The 21,475-nt window shown below is 35.1% G+C and overlaps 1 protein-coding gene across 4 annotated transcripts in view; it reads left to right on the top strand.

Moving 5' to 3' along the window:
- Positions 1-21,475, top strand: part of GRIK2 (glutamate ionotropic receptor kainate type subunit 2) — a 454,658-nt gene that overhangs the window by 170,742 nt on the left and 262,441 nt on the right. For all 4 annotated transcript variants that reach the window (XM_080390031.1, XM_080390033.1, XM_080390030.1 and 1 more), the window contains 2 exons: positions 15,599-15,780; positions 19,229-19,282. In XM_080390031.1, the coding sequence (XP_080246157.1) occupies positions 15,599-15,780; positions 19,229-19,282 (236 nt within the window). The remainder of the gene's footprint in view (positions 1-15,598; positions 15,781-19,228; positions 19,283-21,475) is intronic.

Raw genomic sequence — 21,475 nt, 5'->3', positions numbered from 1 at the left:
ACTGAATAGCCATGTATGAGTTATTCTTTTGTTATTTCTGACTGAATCAATGCTTGGGAATGGAAAATAATGGTTTATTATTAGGGAAGTGCAAAATATACTGACTAGAATTCAAGAAAGTGAATGTCATCAGAACTGGAATTTCTGCAAAAACAACTGGAGTCTAAAAAAAGAAGATTCAGATCAGTTGATGTTTTCTTAGATACTACTGAAATGTATAAAACAAAATAACTATTGTCAAGGGACCTAAGTTTTTAAACCACTTAAGAGATTTTTTCAAAACTTTAAAATTAAGTATTCTTAAATCTGTTAATAATTACCTTTTGAGAACTCATGGTTGATAGGTGAAGTTCTAAAAGTCTAGTAAAGGTAGACAGATTTATCCCATCATAGACATTTTTCCAAATTTTCAAGGTTTCTTAGGTTCACTCAACATCTAAATCATCCACCTATATCTAATAACGACTTTCCTAACTTGAAACCTGCTTAAAATTGGGTAGAATGAAGTGAGTTTGTAGTATGAGCCTTGGGTGGGGTTTTTTTGGGTTTTTTTTGTTTGGGGTTTTTTTTGTTTGTTTTTGTTAGACCAGTCAGCTGAATTTCTATTTCTGGAAAAGTGCTGGAAAAATTTCCTTGTAAACACTTAAAAGGTCTCAAAGTGTTGAGCAACTTTCAAGTTTGCTTTATCAAGAGCATACAATGTAAAGCTTCCTACTTTGATAAGTCAATGTACCTTGTGGGTAAGGAAAATGCAGTAGATGTGATAAATATTGAGTTAAGAAAGTCATACTGTTCAAGGTGACATTATTATATGCAAACTAGAGAAATAGGTTCCATATGCAACTGTTGTCAAATGGATGCAAGAAAGAGCAATAAGGTGCAAATAGATTGGTTATTGCTTACTGCAAAACTGAAAAGATATACTTAAAAAGTTCATTTTCTGGTATATGAAGAGTATACAAATTACATACGCAGGTGATAAGCTCAGATCTTACAATACTCTAGAAAATACAATTTGTGTTAAAGTATTTGAGTAGTTACCCACTGAACTTAAGACATGGTCATTGTGGGTAAGCCAACAATGGCATTACAAGAAAGAAAGCATAACGTTTTACTCAGATGTACGACCTGGAATTTCATGTGTAAGGACTTTCCAGGTAATTCCAATTTAATCTGCAGAAGAAAAGTGTCACACCATATTACATTGCCTTTTGCAGCAGATCTCAAGAGAGATGATGGTTCTTCAGTCTGGAGGCTTGGGAAGACTAAGACCTGGCAGAAGAGACTAAGAGAGTGTTGGTTTTCTCTAGGAAAAGTGGAAAAAAAGGTCCTGCAAAAAGGAACAAGTAGACAATTCTCTATGTTAAATAGCATAGTTGGAGACACATTTAAAATTGTAGCAGAAATTATTAAGCTGGGACCATTTAGGTTAGAAGAAAATAACAGGTATCCTTGAAAGGTTGTGGAAATGCCATCTCATGATTGTGGGGTTGGTTTCGGTTTGTTTTTAATAGCAATGTTTTCATACTTCTTTTCTTAGACAGAACAGAAAAGACAGGTAATGGTGACCTTTTAAGGTCACTATCAGGACTGTTCTCTACCACTGATGCTGACTAATGTCTCTATCGAATGTGCAGAAATACTAAACTACTATTATGTTGCTCCATTGATAGCAATTCCTCAAATTGGATTTATATTAGATGACAGTTAAATGAAAACTATACCTGTGTGTATTTTTGTATATTTATACTGTTTTGACTAGTGCAATTTTTAGTAGCATTTATTCTGGTTTTATGAAGTGGATGTGGAATTCACAGTACTGGTTGTTCTTGAAGGGCTAGGTGGGTATCACCTCTGCAAATATATGGACTTTTATATAAATCTTATCAAAGATACTAAGTGGGATGGGATAGCTTAGCACAGAATGTTAAATAAAAATATTTTCGTGCATTTCAAATGTCTGCATTATCAATTAATAATCAGTTATTCTGTGTTATTTAATGGAATGAATGGAATGAATACCTAAAGGAGAGCTGTATTTGCCAAGGGGAACAAAGCAGACTTGAGGCTTTCCATGCATATTAACAAGAATTGCATGCAGTTCTGTTCCACATCTGTTCAGTCACTGAGTCAGAGGTTGTAGAGCATTTTTAAAAACATGTGCACTTTTACAGAATCTTCTAATTAAAGACAATAGTTTTTTAAGCCTTCCTTAATAAATTCAGATTTGGTAGAATTGAAATAATTAATTTCACTAATAATTTTGTTCTGTTTTTAGAGAATGAAGAAATATTTTCCAGACGGATTACATGTTGCATAACATCTTTTAAGTATAAAGTGTTTCAAGTGCTGTGCACGGTAATTCCAAGTGAAAACACAATTAGTAGTTATGTGCTAAACCTAATTGTGGTATTTGATATAGCTGGTTAGATAGTTTGGTGCATTCCTTTTTTAAAAAAGTTATTGTACCCTTTGTTCAGTAAAGTTCGGAAATATTTTTCCAGTGCTATATGAAAATACCGCTGTAAGCAGGATGTTGTGAAGTTAAAATTTCACTTTTAAACTTTTTCCAATCTTTTTGCAATTTGGGAGCTAAGAATTACCCTAGCTAGCTGTCTGAAGGAAAAGAATTTAAATTCTGTTACTCTTTTTGTTAAAAGGGCCTATAGCTCCTTGAGACTAATTCTATGGAGATTTTTTTTTTTTTTTGAAGAAAAGTAAATGTCATCAAGATAAAAAGAATGAATGAGTCTAGGCCACCTTTCAGGAAAACGTACCACAGGTCCCACCCTGTTTTGACCAAGAATTGAATTTTGATTTACTGCAACAAGACACAGTATTTAACTATAAATTTAAAATAAAAATAAAATAAATCCATAAGGTATTTTATAGTATTTTTCTGTGAGCCTAAGGAATGGAAGTACAAGTAATATTGCCAGAAATTATTGCATTAACAATGAACATATTCAAAATGGTACTTTAAATTGTTTTGCTTTTGTGGGTTTGATTAACCTTATAAATTTTAATTCTACAGAAAATTGGCTGGGGAACTTATAACCAAAGTAATTATTTCTTTCATAAAGACTGAAAAAATGTATTCACTATTTTCAAATACAAAAAAATGTGAAGGAAAACTGTTTAACTGAAAAATGAAAACATGAAAATGGAGACATAATCAGTATCGCATCTTGCATGGGGCATAAATTTAAAATGAGATTTATCCAAACTTAAACTTAAACCTCTTACTTCAGTATTACGTATTTTGTCCTCTGATTGGAGGAGCATTGTGAAATGCACATGAAATGGCAACATCTTTGTGAATTGCTCTGCATTGGTCTCAGCTCAAATATTCCCATCTTAGACATTTTAGCCCCAATTCTAGATTTTTCTTCTCTCTTGCACTCTTACCAAATTCTTTAGCAAAACTCTAACTTTTTTTTGTTGTGCTTACCTAGTGTAAATTCCAATTTAGAATGTTCATTTATGTTTCTTTTCCAACCAAGTCCATTTCCATTTCTAGTAGATATTATTTTTTATTTAGTTTTATATAGTTGGATACAGTAGTGATACTTCTATGGTACGGCTAGAAACTGCTAACTTATTCTACTGCTTCTCTTGTCATTGATTCTGACAGTTTTGACAAAAGCTGCTTTGTCCTTTGACTGTAGTAGATCTCTTTTTTCCCACTTCACCCTCATTAAACTGAGCTGCTCATAGATGTCAGCTACTTGAGAGATGATACTTCATATTATTACAAGAATTCTGTTGAAATGCCCGGGACTGTTAATTGTCATTGCTGTCACCACCATCACACTGAATTAGATAAAACTTCCTGAAAATACTCAAAAAACATGTTCAGAAAAATGAATAATAGAAGTATTTTAAATAAGGCATATCATAATAGAGCCACATATGTAAAAGAATGTCACATGTTGCTGGAGACTAGAAAAATATGGCAAACTAATAGAAAAGGCTTAATGTTTTCTTGATTTTCAACATTTCTTTACTTATATTGAATATTTTTTTTCTTATATTTTCATGCACTATGTGCAGATGTAAGGGAAGGAATGGACAGTTCTATTTTTCTTATTTTCTAGCTGCTGTATGCAGCAGCTGATAAGTACTCAGGTGGTATGAAAAAATGTTTCTTCATCTTATTATGGTGATCTTCAAGATCAAAACCTTTCCATGAACTGAAGGCCTTCTCTGAACTTTAACAGCACATTGATTCCCTCTTGTGGAACTGTGTAGGATGGGGTAGAGTTGGTTTTTTTTTTTCACTGCAGTGATGAAAAGCCATTATTAGAAAAGAATTGTTACTGGAAATAGGCTAAATTGGGATTGGCTGTTTGAAACTAAGTATAAAAGATGTTCACACCCGTGCTCTGATGTGCTCACTTAGCATATTTAAGGAAAACAATAAAGCTGATTGTTGCCTTGCACTTCAATTACAGCTGGTTATGCTGAAACAGCAGTAAAATGGATTTAACATTCAGATGCTAAGACCCAAGACACAGAAAAAATTAAGTGATATACACAGTATCAGAATAGAAATCTGACTGTCTGTGGGGTTAAACCTGGACCCCTGGTTTTTTTGGTCAGTGATTTTAACTCTAAGGCTAGTCTTTCCTATATATGACATTTTAGTAATCTCAACTTCAATATTAATTATGAATACAATTTTAAACACTCTGCTTTCCTGTACTAAGTAAATGTTTCAAAATAGATTTTATTTTAGTCTAATTTTTTTTCTGCCTTTAGTCTAGACACTTTTAGAGCTTTCATAATAATGAGGTTTGTATTTCAAATAACATATACAAATGCACATACATATCTAGTTAAAAATGTAGTTCTGGGTTTTTTTGTTTGTTTTAGAAATGAGGATTTTCCTCAGATATTAGTATTACTGTGCTTTAAGTTCTCTTGAAGTACACCATTGTTTATATTGGCATCTTTTCATGGAAGGGCTGTCCAAGGAGTGAAAGAAAAGTCCCCTCAGTCTGGTGACACATACACACATCTTTTGTTGATCACTGTTGATCCTAGGTTCTCTAACAAAGTAGCCTGTCTGTTGAGCTGATGACCAAATTGACCAAAAATGGGTAAGACTGCTGGAGATAAAGCTTAAAGGTCTTGAGTCAGATCCATCCTTCCACATACAAAGTAAGGATCACTTGAAGTTTGGGGACTGGACTGTTCTCTCCTAATGTTCTCTCTGGAGGGCACTGGTTACTATACCTCAGCATGCAGTTGAATTCAAAAGTGTGGATGTGAAGACAAATCAGGTATCAGCTCTATAACACTAAGCCTTTGAAGCTCAGGTCAAATTTTGGAACCAAAGACATTCAAGTATGTCCCTCCTTCCCATTACACTTCATCTTTGAATTAGTTTATTTTTTATAAAGGAAACTGTAAAGCCTTTAAAGTGAAAATAAACATAGAAAATATTTCTGTTGTGTGCTTCTAAATATCAAGACTTGCAACTCATGCAAAACTGTTTGTCTTGACAAATATTCAGCTGTGTATAACACAGAATAGCACACACTGTAGCATGACAGCATGAGGGCAATATGAATGTTGGGAGACTGCATCATAGCCACAATTATGGAGAGGTTTAGAGAGAGGCATTAGTACTTAGCCCTAGAAATCTTGTTTCAGAAGACAGTTAAGACAGTAAATGGATTTCTGGCATAAGTAGCATTATTTTATGTTGAAGTTTTGCGTCTGGAGCAGAAGATTTAGTTGCAGTCTAGTCCAGACCATAAGCGCTACAAGAACATGCTGATTTGGGAAAAGAAATTCCAAGAGAGAATGAGCTACCTAAACTGAAAAGTTTTCTCTGATTACTGGCATGGCTACTGTCCAAGAGATAGTTTTTGAAAAATATTTTCAGTTGAAGCTAATGTAACTTTTATTTGCCTTCTCATACGTGACCCAGAACTAGCATTTCAGTGTGTCTAAAACATTTTATTAGCGATATGCTGAAAAAAAATGTATTTCCTCAAAACATCTCTTCCCCCTCCCCCCAAAAAATCCTCAACTTGATGATAAACTGGTTTTGAAGCACTATACCTTCTTTAAGTATGTTTGTATAGCTGAAAGGCTACATGTGGGGAAAGTGAAACTTGGAATGAATTAATCAAGGTGTGGTAGAACATGTCAACACAATCTAACGGAGTTCTGATTTATAAACAGTTCTGTATCTCTGAAGAAGAGCTGGGGACAATAGGTCATTACTGTATGCTTTGATATAGAGATAAGTACATAGTTACAGGTAGCCTGACATTACAGAGCCTCTATACATCTGCACTTTTTCCCCTGGAAGGAATTTTTGTCATCCAAATAGACCTCCAGAGTTCATTTGGCAGATACTATTATTATAATGTGACTAGTGTATCCTGACTTGCTCTAATGAATTTAATCTTTGAATTTTCAGGTGAAGTTATTCTAAACAGAGCAGCTATATTTCTTGACAATGTGCTTGTTAAATAGAATTTACTACTGAATGCAGTTATCAGATACTTTTCCTTCTTTTTACTGATACAGTGCTATTATTTTCCTGGTAGTAATCAAGATTAACAATAGAAAAATAATTTAAGTCAACATAATATTAGGTATCTTTGAACTCTTTGTCACTTCACCACCACTTTTAATTTTTAATTATTTATTTAATGCATTTTTAATATTGCAGATTACAAATGGCATAAATCTCTAACGCAGTAACATCTTTAAGATATATATATACACATGCATACACACATAGTATTCTGATTACACTCCAATGCTTCAACTACAAGACTGAAAAATCCTGCTAAAATATTGGACTCTAAAGCTTTTGATATGAAGGTGGATTAATTACATTTACAGTAAGGAGATAAATTTTTCTGGATTATGTATTTTAAGTCTTTTCCTCCATTAAAGACACTTCATACCATTGGTACTGTATTTAAACGCGTTTATATATAACTAGTGACAATTTTAAAGATGCTTTATGCTGCTGGAATTAGGTGAAATTATCTTAATGTAGTAAAAAATCTAATTATGAATAAATGAGAAAGGTCCCTCAAGCTGTCTTTTCCCTTTGTCTCTATTTTCTCTGTATTTTTCATAATGGTGTTTCTGTATTATGCTGTTACATCCAAACAACACGGAACAGCCCACTGTTTAAGCAGCCCTGCTAGGAAATGCATTTGATTTGTTTATTTTATTATTTTTTTTTTAATCCTTTCATTTGAGTAGAGAACAAGGATGATAAAATTAGAGAGTTCATGGGTAATCTGCTCAGGATGGTCAATATCTGTGAATAATTTTATAGCAATGAACTGTTCCAGTTGATGTGAAGCATGCTATCAATGCTCAGTAAACTAGCATCCTCCTCCCTTCTACCCAAACCCCTTTCAAAGCCCAATACACAATGGTATTTTTCTGAGGCTTAACTAGAAAAACTGTGCAGGGGGCTGTCAGGGAAGGAGAAGACTACAGAGAGGTGTGAGAGGAAACAACTTGTTGAAAATAGAGAAACTATTCTGGTAGCTTTACAAAGCAATATATTATTATTTTTGAAGTTTTTGAGATTCTGAAGATAGGAGTAGCATTTAAAAGAGCATTAGTGTTCTTTTGTACAGAAAAAGGTTCATGTGTTCAGCCTATTGCAAAGTGCATTTGCTTGCATTCTTCCTGTGCAGCACAAAGGCAGCATTAATGGAAATGATAAATAGTTTGATGAGCAGGCCAGGTGGCATAGCAATGGCTTGCAAGACTGCTGAGCTGGAGACACAGGTTTTAAAACAAACTTGGGGCTCTTGCTTCCTGGACTGGTTGAAGTTGAACATGTCGAGGAGGTAATGTGATTGATCTCTTTGGAGGAAGATGCCAGCTGGAGAGCTCACAAACTGCTCCTTCAGGATTCTCCTTAAAGATGAATTGATGGCAGCTTCTGAAAAGAGTTACTCACACCGCATTCTTCCCAGCCATTCAGAGGTAAGACTCTATCACAGTGGCTGCTAAGAGAAGGAATTGAGAGTTTAAAGGGACAGGAAAAAGGTGTCCCTGGTGAAAGAAACTGCAGGAAGTACATTCCCAAAATGCAGCTATTATTTCTGTACTGTTGCGAAATAGATATTTTTTTTTAGAAGCTTGTCCACATAAATGGTTGGGTTTTTTTAAAATTTTTATTTTTTCCTTACACTTGGATCCTGTAATGCTAGTAAAATAAGAGGTCAGCATTTCATGAGGGCTGTACTTAATTTTATATTGTAAATCAGTTGTTTTAAAAATATTCTAGGCTGAAACCTGTGCTTTTGTGTTGGCAAATCTCTCTTCAAGATCATGGTGAAGAAAGGACTTGTTTTGTCCTTAGCTTCATTGTTCTTGTAGTTCTCATATTATGTTCCCCCCATTCGTTGGAGGCTCTGGTACCTCTTTTTCTGATTAGCTACACACGAACTACATAAGTGCCTTTTTAAAACTGCCTTGCTGATCCAGTTTCTCAGTGTGTGACAGCTCTCTGATCCTGAAACATTTCTTGTTTGGAGCTTGTCCATTTCCTTTAATATCAGACAACAGCAACAAAAGTTGCTTTGGGGTTAACAGTAGCTCAGAAACTTAGTATTAACATATAACTATTCCATGCTTGTTTGATCTAAAACTACCTTGGCCCTTAGCCATTAGCCGTCTGCACAGAGGGTAGAAATGGAGTCCCACAGACAAACTGGACACAATAGGAAGAAGCAGTCTTCCTTGAGTCTTGGGAATCTCATTCAACCAAATGGAACATAACAGTATTAGGAAAAAGTGGAAACTGACCAAACAAATTTTGCCAACATCTAAAAGTGAAAGCAAACAATGAACTTGTCTGACTTTACCTGATGTAGTCAGGACTGTATGTCAAAAACACTAACTAAAGTAGAGCTCATCTTTTGTTACTGTAAGGCACTAGTTTTACTGTAAAAAGCCTTAAACATATGATATCTTATAGCTGTGAAAACTTGAACTCCAACCACGTAAGGATAAGGATATAAGGATAGTGGCAGAATTTATTCATGTCTTAGGTGGATTGCCTGGTTACTTCTCAACTGTGTGATGTTTTGATCCCCTGGACCTTTTTGTGGCCATTGCACAGGCCAGGACGTTAGGGCCTGAGGGGGGAAGAGAACGTCGGTGGCAGCAAGAGCTGAGGAGGGGTTACTGTCTGCAGCTGGACCCAGGAGCTGCAATTTACATGCAGGAGCTTGTTCCTTGGGGTTATATTTTCTCAGTGTTTAATTTTTCCTTTGGTTATAAATAATGAGCCACTGTCCAATAATCTAAAAAAAGGGGGGGACTGGGACGGGGATGATGACGACGGATGGACACAGAGGAATCCAACTGCTCAAAATAGTTGGAAAACACTGCAGGCAAACCCAATCCAGAGTCAGGGGTTTTTTTTTTTTGTGTCTTAATTACCTTTAAACACAAGCTTCCAATCTCTCATTTTGTTAGTGAGGAAAAAAGGATACCGTTACATAACTACATACCTTTTTCCTCCTTCGGAAGAAAGGAAACACTGTATCTCCGCTGCAGGTTACACGCAGCTCACCCGCGCTTGCCCTGGGCGGTGGCTGAGGCGCAGCCGGCTCAGGCCGGTCTGTGTGGCGGCTGCTGCCGCTGTCCCGGGCGCGGGCGCTCAGGGAGTCCTGGGGCATGCGCCCCTCAGCCAGCCTGTGCTGTGGCAAGGAGCTCTTCGCCTCCAAGAGGGTATCTCCGGCCCTGAGTGGCGCCCAGCGTCTTTCTTCAATACTTTTGAGCAGGGCTTGCCTCCCTTTGGCATCCTTCGGGATTTTTTTTCCGCTGCTGATTAGGTTGGCTCAGCGCCGGCTGGAACCGGCAGTGACCAGCGGTGGGAAGGTGGTGACACACACCCTTGTACCTGGTGCCGCCCGCAGGCAATAATCGCCAACAGGTTTCAACTCCAGTGGCTTTGTCCAGGCATAATAGGAAAGGAAAAAGGTACAGATTGCAGGTTTTTTTGGGTGTGGTTTTTTTTTTTCTCTGTACTTTTTTTGTTTGTTTGGGTTTGGGTTTTTCTTGTGTTTTGTTTTTCCCAGCTTAATTATGCCATTTTTGCTCAGGAAAGGAATTTGGTACTTTTTATTTTCTAGGAAAACTAGACTGCTTTTCAGACACTTTATATACAAACAGAAATACTGCATCACAAATGCCAGGTACAGCGTGGAAGGATACTTTCAGGCTTTGATTTATATTTGAAAGAGCCTGCTTTTGAAGTGCGATCCTGGCCTGGAAAGCCTTTGCTCAGTCTTAGTTCCCACTAATGCCTGAATGAGGAAATGCTGCTTCTCAGCACTTTTACCTGCCAGTGCTATGACATAGAAATAAAAAGTACCAGAGAGAGGTATGCTCAGCACTATCTGATTTCTTTTCTGTTCTTCAAGGTGTTTCTCTGCAGTGAGGAGCTGTAGAGTGACTGTGGCAGTGGTACTTGCTACCTGTGACACAGCTTCATGGTGGCTCCCCACACCATGCACTCTCTGCGCAGCAGCATGTCCAGGGGCCTCTGTGCAGGTGGTGGCAGCCCTTGAGAGGGAGGAGGTTTTGTTTTCCAAAATCATTCCTGTGAGAGGCTAGCAAGCTGGAAACTGTTGAACTTGTGCCAGGGAGGTTTTATTTTTGAAGTGTGGATGAGGATGAACAAATATTCCTTGTAGCGGGTGGCCTGGTGAACTACTGAGGTTTGTAATTTAGTACACTGAAATATGTTTTGTGCCCTGCATAATTCATCATTAATAAATGCTGGTAAAGTAAAAGACCAAAACTATTGCATTGGTGCAAGAAATGGGGTAGATGAAGGGACTCATCTCTTTGTCATGCCCTATGTTTGTTTACCAACACATTGGAAGTTATGGACATGCTACAGAGAAAAGCAGCCTCCCTTTTTCCCTTCCTTCAATCCCACGTTAACTTTCCGTGACCATCTTAACTGTCCATTCTGTCTCCAAAGGTGTAACAAAGGCGATTGGTGTACTATCTGACAATATGAGTAAAACATACAAATTAGGCACTTTGCCCTTCTAAGTAAACAAAGCTTTGAAAAATGTTTGCAGTCAAGAAAGAACAATCAGATTTTCTTTTAACCCTTGATATATTAAAAATACTCAATATGGTACTTGTACAGAAAACTTTAACTTTATGAATCACTTTAACATCTTATAGAATCAAATGAATTTCGCAGTTGCTTCCCCAAACATAGTAAGTTTTGTTCTGGAGTGGTTCTGATTCCAAAACTTGCACAGTAGAATAAAGCTGCTTTTATCTCTTGCTGTTCTTGAAAAGGGGTTCAGTATAGAAATATGAGAACAGGGACTAAAGCCCAGGTGTTTCCTCTCTCAGATGACTGTCATAACCATCATACTAACAAGTGTCTATTTGTTTCCTACTGAGCAACTCCAGCTGCAGATTTGGATAACAGGGCACTTACGTATAGTCAATAATAATACTTTATTCATTCCTCGCCTCCCAAATAAAATAAAATCTGATTCCGCTGGAAAAACAAAAAGGCTAAATATATTTGAGTTTACAAAAAATCATAAGGGAAAAATCATCTTGCTATTACCCAAAAACAACTGTGTGGGTGAGACACAGTTCTGATTTTCCTCATTTTGAGTAGATGCATATTTTGTAATCATTGCTTCCATTTGAGAGTCAAACAGCAGTGCAGTTTTGAATCTCCTAATCTTCAATATCTTTTAGCATATTTTCACAGGTAATGTTTATTTTTTAAATAGCTTTCCATTTTTCTGTGCATCACATGGATATGATTTTTGAGCAAATTGTGTACTTCTCATCTTTGGCAGTTTACTTAATGCTTTCCCATTGGGAGATCAATACTTGTTTTGTGAAACTGATTATAATCTCTTTCCTACCACATATCTGTGACACAGAAATGTGTTTAAGAATTTTGTGTTGTCTTAATCTCCTGTGCTTACAGTGATTTCCAGTTGTGTTGTTCTACTGCAAGGAATGATTGAAGAAGGTTCATGGCAAATGTTCAGTGCGACATTGAACTTCTTCCACTAAATGTAACTTGGAGGTTAAAATACAGCTTATCCCAGAAGTCCCCATAAATATCTGAATATTTCAAGGGTACAAGGTCCTGAAAATATCTGTATGTTCAAATTCTTGCCCCCAGGCCCAAATCTGCCTTTTTTCCCCATCTTCTTGCCCATAAGTGTGATGTAAGTACTTCAGATAGATGTATGTCTGTAGTTTGCATACTGACAGTGCATATATCAGCTTTGGATACTGTTATCTGTTACATGGCAACACATTTTGCAGTACTATCCTATTCAAACTGAGAAGTGGCTATTTAGAGAGACTCTTTCTGTCTGTCTTCTCAGTCATATTTGACTAGCAAGCACCAAAAGCCAGAATTTCTCTTTTTCTGGCAGACTGTGGCATACTACCTGTCCTGTATTGCCATTCTTGTGATTTGTAGTTCTTAAGTGGAAGTGCATGGATATAACATCAAGTGAGCAAACTGGCAAGACTTTACTTTTGAGACTCTGCTTTGAAATGTGGCTCTTCTCTCAATCTGAATTCAATCACACTCAATTTCTTCTACAATATGAAATCATCAAATTTTTGGACCACAAGGGCATAGATCAGGGGTCCTCAAACTTTTTAAACAGGGGGCCGGTGCGCGGATGAAGTGGCAGGCAGTCATCTGCAGCTGCTTGGTTCCCCTCCCCAACCCCTGGCGGGTGTGTGTGTGTGTGTCTGTAAATACCAGGAGCCGGACTGAGGACCCTGGGGGGCCGTATCTGGCCCGCAGGCCATAGTTTGAGGACCCCTGGCATAGATTCTATTTGCTTTATTTTTCTTAGCATTAAGGAAATGAGAAAGGCTTGGAGACAATCCTAAGTATTTTTGATGATGTGTTATTGTCAGTTATTTTTGATAAGGTGGGTAATGGCTATGGGATATGTTACGTTGTTCATTCCAAAGTTTACTTTCATGTAATTGTCCCAGAACATCTGAAAATGGTACTAATATGCAGTAGATGTATAACCTTTTAAGTTATAAAAGACCCCTCTTCTCTATGGCTTTTAGGTATATTTAGTCAAGATTATTTAGAAATCAAGTATTAAATCCATTTAAGCTTCCATTAAATACATTAATTCATGTTATATAAATATCATTATAGCATTTGAGGTAAATATGGCAATTTTTTTTGCTAGTTTCTAAAAGTACTATTTTTACAACCATTTACTCAGAAGTCATGTATACCTTACTTTGTTTTAGCAAGCAGGGACCAGGTCTAGTCATGTGAAAGCACTTCAGTTTCCATATCTGTTCTGTCCTTGACATCTCTGCTACAGATTGCCAGTAAATTTAGTGATGTTTCTGTGATTCTTTAATGGTGACTTATCTCCTTTTCAAAGCAGGACAAGCAAAACAAAATGAAGCAAAGAAAGCAGGACACACCTAAAATTAGGCTTGCTAAATATAGTGTAATAGGAGTCAAAATTAAAAGTTATTTGTGCTGGACAAAATTTTCCAATTGTCTTCTTTTAGCATACAATGACAAATAATCTGGAATTTGGGGAATTATTTTTTATCCCACCTTGAGTTAAAACATTTTGCTCTGACCTTAAATTTTGGTATGTTGTTACATTATGTACAAAAGACTGTTAACATTTTTCACATTATAATTCTGTATGGAAAATGTCAGCCCATGCTGAAATACTGGATTTAGTTGTTCACAGTACCTTAGCTGTTAATGAAGAACCTACAGAAATGTTTTTAGAAGATGTAAATTTGAGCGGTTATTTAGCTATAGGTAACTATTGTGTCAGTTTGAGCAGTACACACATTGCTGAGGATGTTTGTATGTGCTGGAGGTATTACCGAGAACTTGTGATGAAATATGAGATACAGTATCTGTGACATAAACTTGTTAGTGAAGAAAAAATTCCTGAAGTGATAAATAGCAAGGTTTTTCCTTCCCCACTCTGCTTTTGGGCCCAAGAGGTCTACTGGGATCCTCTTCCAGATCTCCACACCTGCAGTCTTAATTTAAGAAGGTCTTATATAGTAAGATATAATTCCTGTTCCAGCTAATTTCAGGAGAAACTGTTGAGAAAATAATGTGGGTCCTTTGCAAGGTCAAAGGGGGAATGATGAAACAAAAGACTGAATTTATCTTTCAGGGATACTCTGTACTGTTCTGTACTGGTTCTGCTGGAAATGACTAGAGCTAAGTTTTTTACTATCTAAAAGCTTCATAGCAAAAAATCATAGCAGCGCTATGTTAGTAAAATCTCTCAGCATTATATTAGTAAAAGAATAATATGTATTAGAAAAAGGCTGTGTTAAATCCTGTCAGAGGTTATCACAATTTAATGATGCTGCAGTGTGGTTCCATGTTACATTGCGACAACATCATTTCCTGAAATCAAGACAGCATTGATATCCAGTTGTAGCCAGGAAGAATATTTAGAGATAAAATGCCAGTGTTTTTTTAATAGTAGACAGTACTGCCTCTCATGATAACTAAATAGTAATTAGTCATCTCCATTAATATTTTTGAGGCAGTGAAGTGAGCTATTTCAAATTTTAGAAGCACTTCATTTATGCCTGGATCCTACTGTAACTGAAATCTTAAGGAGAAAGCTTCCATTTTTTGATGGTTGGGCGTATTATATAGGTGCACTGCAAACATAATAACAGTAACCCTTGTTACTGCCACTAAGTAGAGCATGCTCCAATGCAGGAAGGAAGTTAGCACAGAAGATTATATCTTTTTTTTTTTTTTTTTTTCCCCTCTAACAAATAAACTACTGGTTTATAGGAGACCTGTTTTTACCTTGTCATTTTAATACAGTTAACCTAATATTTAATGTTGGTCACAGACCAATCAGTGATTTGTAAACCACACCACACTGTTATGCTGATGTGAGCAATAAGATTTTTGAAAAATGTTACTGCATCTAATTCCATAGTAAAAGTAAAGTAATTCAAAATGGAATTCTAGAGTATTGAAAATGAATGCAATGGCATGAAGCATTTATTCAGCCTCTTTCTTGCTGCATGTATGTGTTTTGTTACCTATATAATAAAGAAAAAAAACCAATAATACTCTTATGTGAATTATGTAAGAGTGTTTTACAATGCTGAAATGATTCACAACATTGTATGTAAACTAGACAGATTAGTTAGGAGACTGCCTAGTCAGATTACAAACTGTTAGTCTGGGATATTACTTTAATTAAATTAGAATAATTATATATATTCTTTGAAGAGCAATGTCATAGTTGCATGATAGTACTAAAGAAAGATTTGTCTGTCTTAAGGTAATCCTAACTGAGGCTGCTTACTGTCTGTTACTATTAAGGAAGAAGAAAGCCATGATAAGAAAGTATTGGGAGTGCAGATACTTTCTTATTTTTTCTTTTTAATAACACTTTTGTGTATCAGTTGCAACATACTGAGAAGGTAGAAAAATTCAAGAAACTTTCAATGTTTATACTAAGTTAACCTGCTAGCAGTTCAGGTTTTTGTTTTGATAATTTTATTTTCTTTTGACTCCTCTGTTTTCTTTAAGGCCTTATTCGATTACAAGAGCTCATCAAGGCTCCATCACGATACAACCTGAGACTAAAAATCCGTCAATTACCAGCTGACACGAAAGATGCAAAGCCATTACTAAAGGAGATGAAAAGAGGCAAAGAATTCCATGTAATTTTTGACTGCAGCCATGAAATGGCAGCAGGCATCTTGAAACAGGTAATTCTCGTTTTGCTTTAGATGGCCTAATCTTTTTCATCCCTAATAAAGAAAAGTAATATCCAGACTTAATGGCATTTAGCAAGCAGGGGAATTGTATGTCAGTTTTACTGAGGCCTAACTGAAAATCAGCCAATGATTTCAGAGATAATTTCATTGGTGACTAATGATGGCTGCTTTCATTATATGTTTTTTTTTAAAGTAATATTATAATCGGTTCATGTACAGGGGAAAAGATACATCAGTCTTTCAACTATGAAGAATTGGTACTTTGGAGAATTGATGTTTTAACCAGGGTTTTAAATGCTTGCTTAGTGTTATTTTATACAACAAAGTTTGTTTGGATTTTTGTTTTTTTCTTTCTCTTTTAATTGAAGCCTCTAAATTGTCTACTCTTTATAAGACAGTGATATTTGAATAGCGTGTTGCCAACAGACCACATGAATGTGTTCCACTGAGAGGACAGAACTAATAGATATCTTTTGGAGCCATATTCTCCTCATGCTACTATAGGACTGCAAAACACCTGAATACGCGTGGGTAAATGCTTTGGTAGTGTTTGCATTGTTGTGTACAAGTCAGATGAGTAGGTGAGACAAAGCAGAATCCCAAATACTTAACTGGCTTTGTATTGCAGAAGCAGATTCCAGGGATGTCTTCTAAGAGAAGGTGACAATATAGCAGTAAACAAAGGATGTGGCTCATAAAAAAGCTTGCTGTAACCCTGAAGTATGCATAAAGACAAGCCTTTGTGTGTCTTTAGTTTAATAAGCTCCAAAGACTGGAAATTCCTTGTGCTCAGAGGTCATTTTCCCCATTGCTTTTCAATTGGACTATGACTTGCAGTAAGGAGGATAGAATACCTAAACCAAAACAATATGCTATATTTCTAATGCACAGTCTTTAGTGACTTTACTCATGCTTATATTATGCTTGCTAGCAGACTTTATGGTTTAAATTGAAAAGAATATGGATTTAAGATTTGAAAATATGTCTCTTATTAAAGGTACTTAGGTGTGTTGTTGTGGGTACAATTAAAATTGCTACTAAACACACCTATTTTTTATCATTTCTTTGCTTTATTGTTCATGGATTAAAAGGCTTTTATTAATTCCCAGTAATTTTAAAGCTCTGCTGGTGGTTTTTGCTCTTAGCTAAGTGTAAAACAGCCAGCCTAGTTAGTCTAATTGTTTAGCACAAACCATTAAATGTGTGTTTAATTATTTTAACATCTTAAAAATGCAGCTGGAAAATGTTTTGATGGCAAAACAAAGCTGCAGTGCTATGTCCATCAAGGAACATTATTTATGCTGTACCTAGTAGCTTTTAGGTGAAAGGAAACTTTTCTTTCACAGTATACAACTTTGTGAAAAACATGACTAGAGGGAAATGGGAACAAAATTGAAAGCATTGTATCTTTAATCATGTCCAAGGACCCAAGAGTGAGTGTTCAACCTCTTTAAATCCAATTGTAAACTGTTTTATCAAACTACTCTGCTTAGCCTAAAGATTACAGATGGAAAATACAGAAACAATTCTTTCATGGTTGTTTAGATCTTTATACAGTTTCTGTAGAATTTTAGCTTTCCGTTCAGTTCCAATATTGCAATGCTTTAAATATATCCAAAATTTGTAGTTCTGCAGCTGAATGTGAGCTCTTGCTGTCAAAATTGGCACAAAGGATGTTAAGGCTGTATTTATTATTTAATGATATTATGCCAGATATAGTGTTTACAAGTATTTGCTGAAAAATAAAATAAAAAAAATATTTACATATTTATTTGTGAACTATTAATTAACCTATTTTTACTGGTAATGGAGGGATGAACTTGGGGAGACATGACAAGGGGTTTCTTCTTGGATGGATAATTGGAAAGGTTAGCAGTGAAATTGGTGGAAGAGAAAACAAATTGGAAGTAAAGAGAACAAAGAACCTTGAGAGGCCAGTGAAATGGCACATAGCAGAATCAGGAACATGTGTAGGACATTCTTGTGTGGAGATTCTGTGAAGTATGAAAGACCTGATTATAAGCAGTTAAGATAACAGGGGACTGCAAATGTCTTACGTACACAGAGGAAGATACCTTGGCTTTTTTAAGAAACAATAACACAATTCTTTAAAAAGCTAACAGTGTTTATAGTTGTACAATTTCTGATGAAGTTGTAATATTTCTCATGAGGTAATGGTTTTCCTGTGTTTTAGAAAATGTAAAATGCTACAAGCACGCTATATTGCAGGTCTAAATATTATTGTGGAATTCTAAATACACAAGTATAGGTATCCTTTGGAAGTGTGTTGTATTTTTTGTCAGTCTTCTCTAAAATACAAAATCCGATCTGCAGCTGATATTTGGAGTTAATTTTAGCTTTTAACTTTTCTTTGGAAAAGAACATATAGACTAGGAATTTTATCAATTTTCAGGCAATGTCACAAGTAAAAAGGCTTCCACAACCTTCAGAATGCTGATAGATCTTTTGTATGCAAATTGTGGTATTGTGACAATTGTATAGTTGTTACCTTCAGTGTGTTTAAGGAGGTGTATCTGGTACTGACTTGGCAAAAAATTCCATTCATAATTCCTGGAATTATTGCTTAATAGTGTAGCTTTTTTTCAATGCTAAAATTAGGTAAAACTCACTGTAGATACCAAAATCATTGAATAAATCATACTAGTCTAAGGATACTTTTGTGCAGAGCATGAAGATACATGCTTTTCAGGTGAAAATGCCCTTAATGAATACAAGTGATGAGACTTCCATAGTTTATTTGTTTAAAATTGTATCTACAAATATTTGTTCTTATGCTGTGAAAAGTATGAATATTTTAAAATACACAATTGATCAAAACCTATTTGGTATTACATACTTAGCAAGTCACATGAAGGTACTTGATAGATATCTGAGTTTATAGAGTAATACTGTGAACATTTATTTTTCATTTTTACTGAAGTAATATGTATCTTGCTGTTCAAAACTTGACTCAAGTATTTTCTTCCATGGTTGAAAAAATATACACACATATTATATAAGCTTGGGTCCTTCTATTAAATGTATACTCATATTCATCAAAATAGAAAATTATTTCCTATTAGGTTATTCTTATTAAGGGAAGAGTTCAATAATGAATGAAAATATTTTCAACTCAAATTTTGTGTGGCAACTTAATGCGTCCATTAGTATGTAAAACTATAAGCCTTTTTCACATTTACTGTACTAAACAGTTTAATAATATTCTTTCTATCAGAAGATCTGGTTCATAAATTCCTTTAATAGTCAGTAATCTGCTCTAACTGCTAGGAAATTACTTGCTTGACCTAATTTTAGTATAATTCCAACTCTGTAGTCTGATCCCAGTAGTGGTTTTTGCAGTTTTTCATTTGCCATGTAAGTGTGATAAAAATGTATTTTGTGACCTCAGAAAGATTAATCTTTTGTTTATTTTTTCAAGGCTTTAGCTATGGGAATGATGACAGAATACTATCACTATATCTTTACCACACTGGTAAGTAGCTTATATAAATGTAGTGATGACCTCTAACAAAGATGTTACTTTCCTTTAATTATATTACTTGACAAAGTGAAAAAGGTCTCTCTGGAATGGGGTGTGAATACAAGATGTTTTCTCTGTTGCGTTTTCTTACTTCAAGTGAAAACTCATCGGGATGATTTAATTATTGTTCAACAGTATGCTGTGGGAACTGACACACCTGAAAATGCAACTGACTTTGTAGCACTGCAGTTTTTAACTTTCAAGCAGGGTTAAGTATACAACTCATAATTGATTATTTATATTGTTAATTTTGTCCTTTTTCTCATTTCACTATTTCTAGGTGAAGATTATGACATTTTAAATTTAGTCATATATTCCATATTTTTAACCCAACATTTTACAAGTCATATGATGGTCAAATGAAGGTCATTTACAAGGTCTTCACTGTCATATGATTCCTGAATAATTTGATGTGAATATTAGCAGTATTTTATTTAACAGTCCACATGAACTTTTTAGGCATATGAATTATGCAATATTCTTTGATGTCCGTTGTAAAAGTAACTAAGAAGGGATTTGGTCATTCTTGGAACCATCAGATTTAACTTTTGCAATAAATAAACATTTAAAATGTGAATGCTCCTACAAAACATAAAAGTATGTGAAGACCTTTTTTTGCTGCTTACCACAGCATAAGAAACAGTTTAAATGTTGGTAAAACTTTAGAAAATACAGTGTGCTCATTTCTGTTTTCCATTGTGTTCAAATTTGTGTGTTTAGATTACAGTTCATTAAGGTTCTTAAAATGCAAGCAATTTCAAGCATGAGACAGATGTGCCTTGGTAAAACCATGCTGGAAGTGACCTATGTTTAAAGTTGCATGCATGTTTAAGTCCTTACAGTAGGATGGCAAGTTCGTCTCAGAATCACAAAACAGAAGTTTGGTGGAATGGAAAACGTTAGTATGGAAAAAGATTGTTGAATAGAAAGCAAAATAATTTTTGAAGTTCATTAGAACTCTAAAAGCAAAATACCCTGTACAAGTACCTGTATTATTTTAGAAGGGTAAGTTTTTCTATCACTTATGGATTTAAGATTGCATGAAACAGGATTTCCCTCGTTAGTCTATCAAAATGGATTCTAGATGTCTCAAGGGATTTTTTTATTTTTTAAGTTTTCATTCTGCTATTGGTGAAAATTGCTTCTATGAGTGGTAGAGCTGTCCAGTGGCATTTACTTTTTATTCTTAAAACTATGTTTAAAAATTAGGATTTTCTGTTATTCTTATTTCCTAATTAGAACATTAGGTTTTTTTAGGAGAGACAAGTATTATATTGAGTTGGAGCTATCAAAGTATAACTTAGTGTGCACAAATGGATGATAGATTTTGATTTTGCAATGTAGCTTTGGAGCTTGCATCAGAATTTAATTGTTTTGATATGTTAATTGCTTCTTACCTGACACAGTCCTGTCATAAATTTTCCAGTCACAGTGTTTACAGCAGTCTTTTGTGTATTCCTCTCTTGATTGATTCAGTGTCTAATGTAGTAGTAGCTCATTAATACACCAACCTGTGTGTATTTATAATATAGGCAAGTTATTGTGTGTATATTTATTATGTTCCAGTGTAAACATGAATGTGTTTGGATTAAATAATTGCATCTGAGGTTCTGACATCTTTCACAGTAAAAGCTGAGAATTTTTGAAGAGAGAGATGTAACATAGTTCTAGTTATGTTCGACCTTTCTTTGGCAATAAAATCTCGGATTCCTTTAGAAAAAGGACAAGTTAGGTTATTTGTACATGAGTGACTTAGAAGCATTTTTACACCTACATATCTAAGGTATTATATATGGAAAATGGTATCATATTTACTAGCTATAATTAAAAATGGGTAGTGATTGATAACTAGTTGATATTTTTGTGGGCTTAGTGATGTTAACAATGAATAATGAATTCTGTTTTGGTTTTCCACATTACAGATTTAATCTCCTTCATTTCTAGCCAGTAAACAAAACGGATTCAGGCAAATATTTCACCTAACACTACAATTTCATGGAAATTTACAATATAGTAAACTGTCAGCAAAAAATACATTAAAACTGAGATGAATGACCAAGTATGAATTATATGGGGAATTTCTATGTTCAATGAAACTAAAATTATGTTCTAGGACAGTAATGTCTTAGGTATAACATTGATTAC

The sequence above is a fragment of the Falco punctatus genome, assembly GCF_963210335.1.
Source record: "Falco punctatus genome assembly, chromosome: 5".
In the NCBI taxonomy this organism is placed as follows: domain Eukaryota; kingdom Metazoa; phylum Chordata; class Aves; order Falconiformes; family Falconidae; genus Falco; species Falco punctatus.
This window is presented reverse-complemented; position numbering and strand designations above follow the sequence as displayed.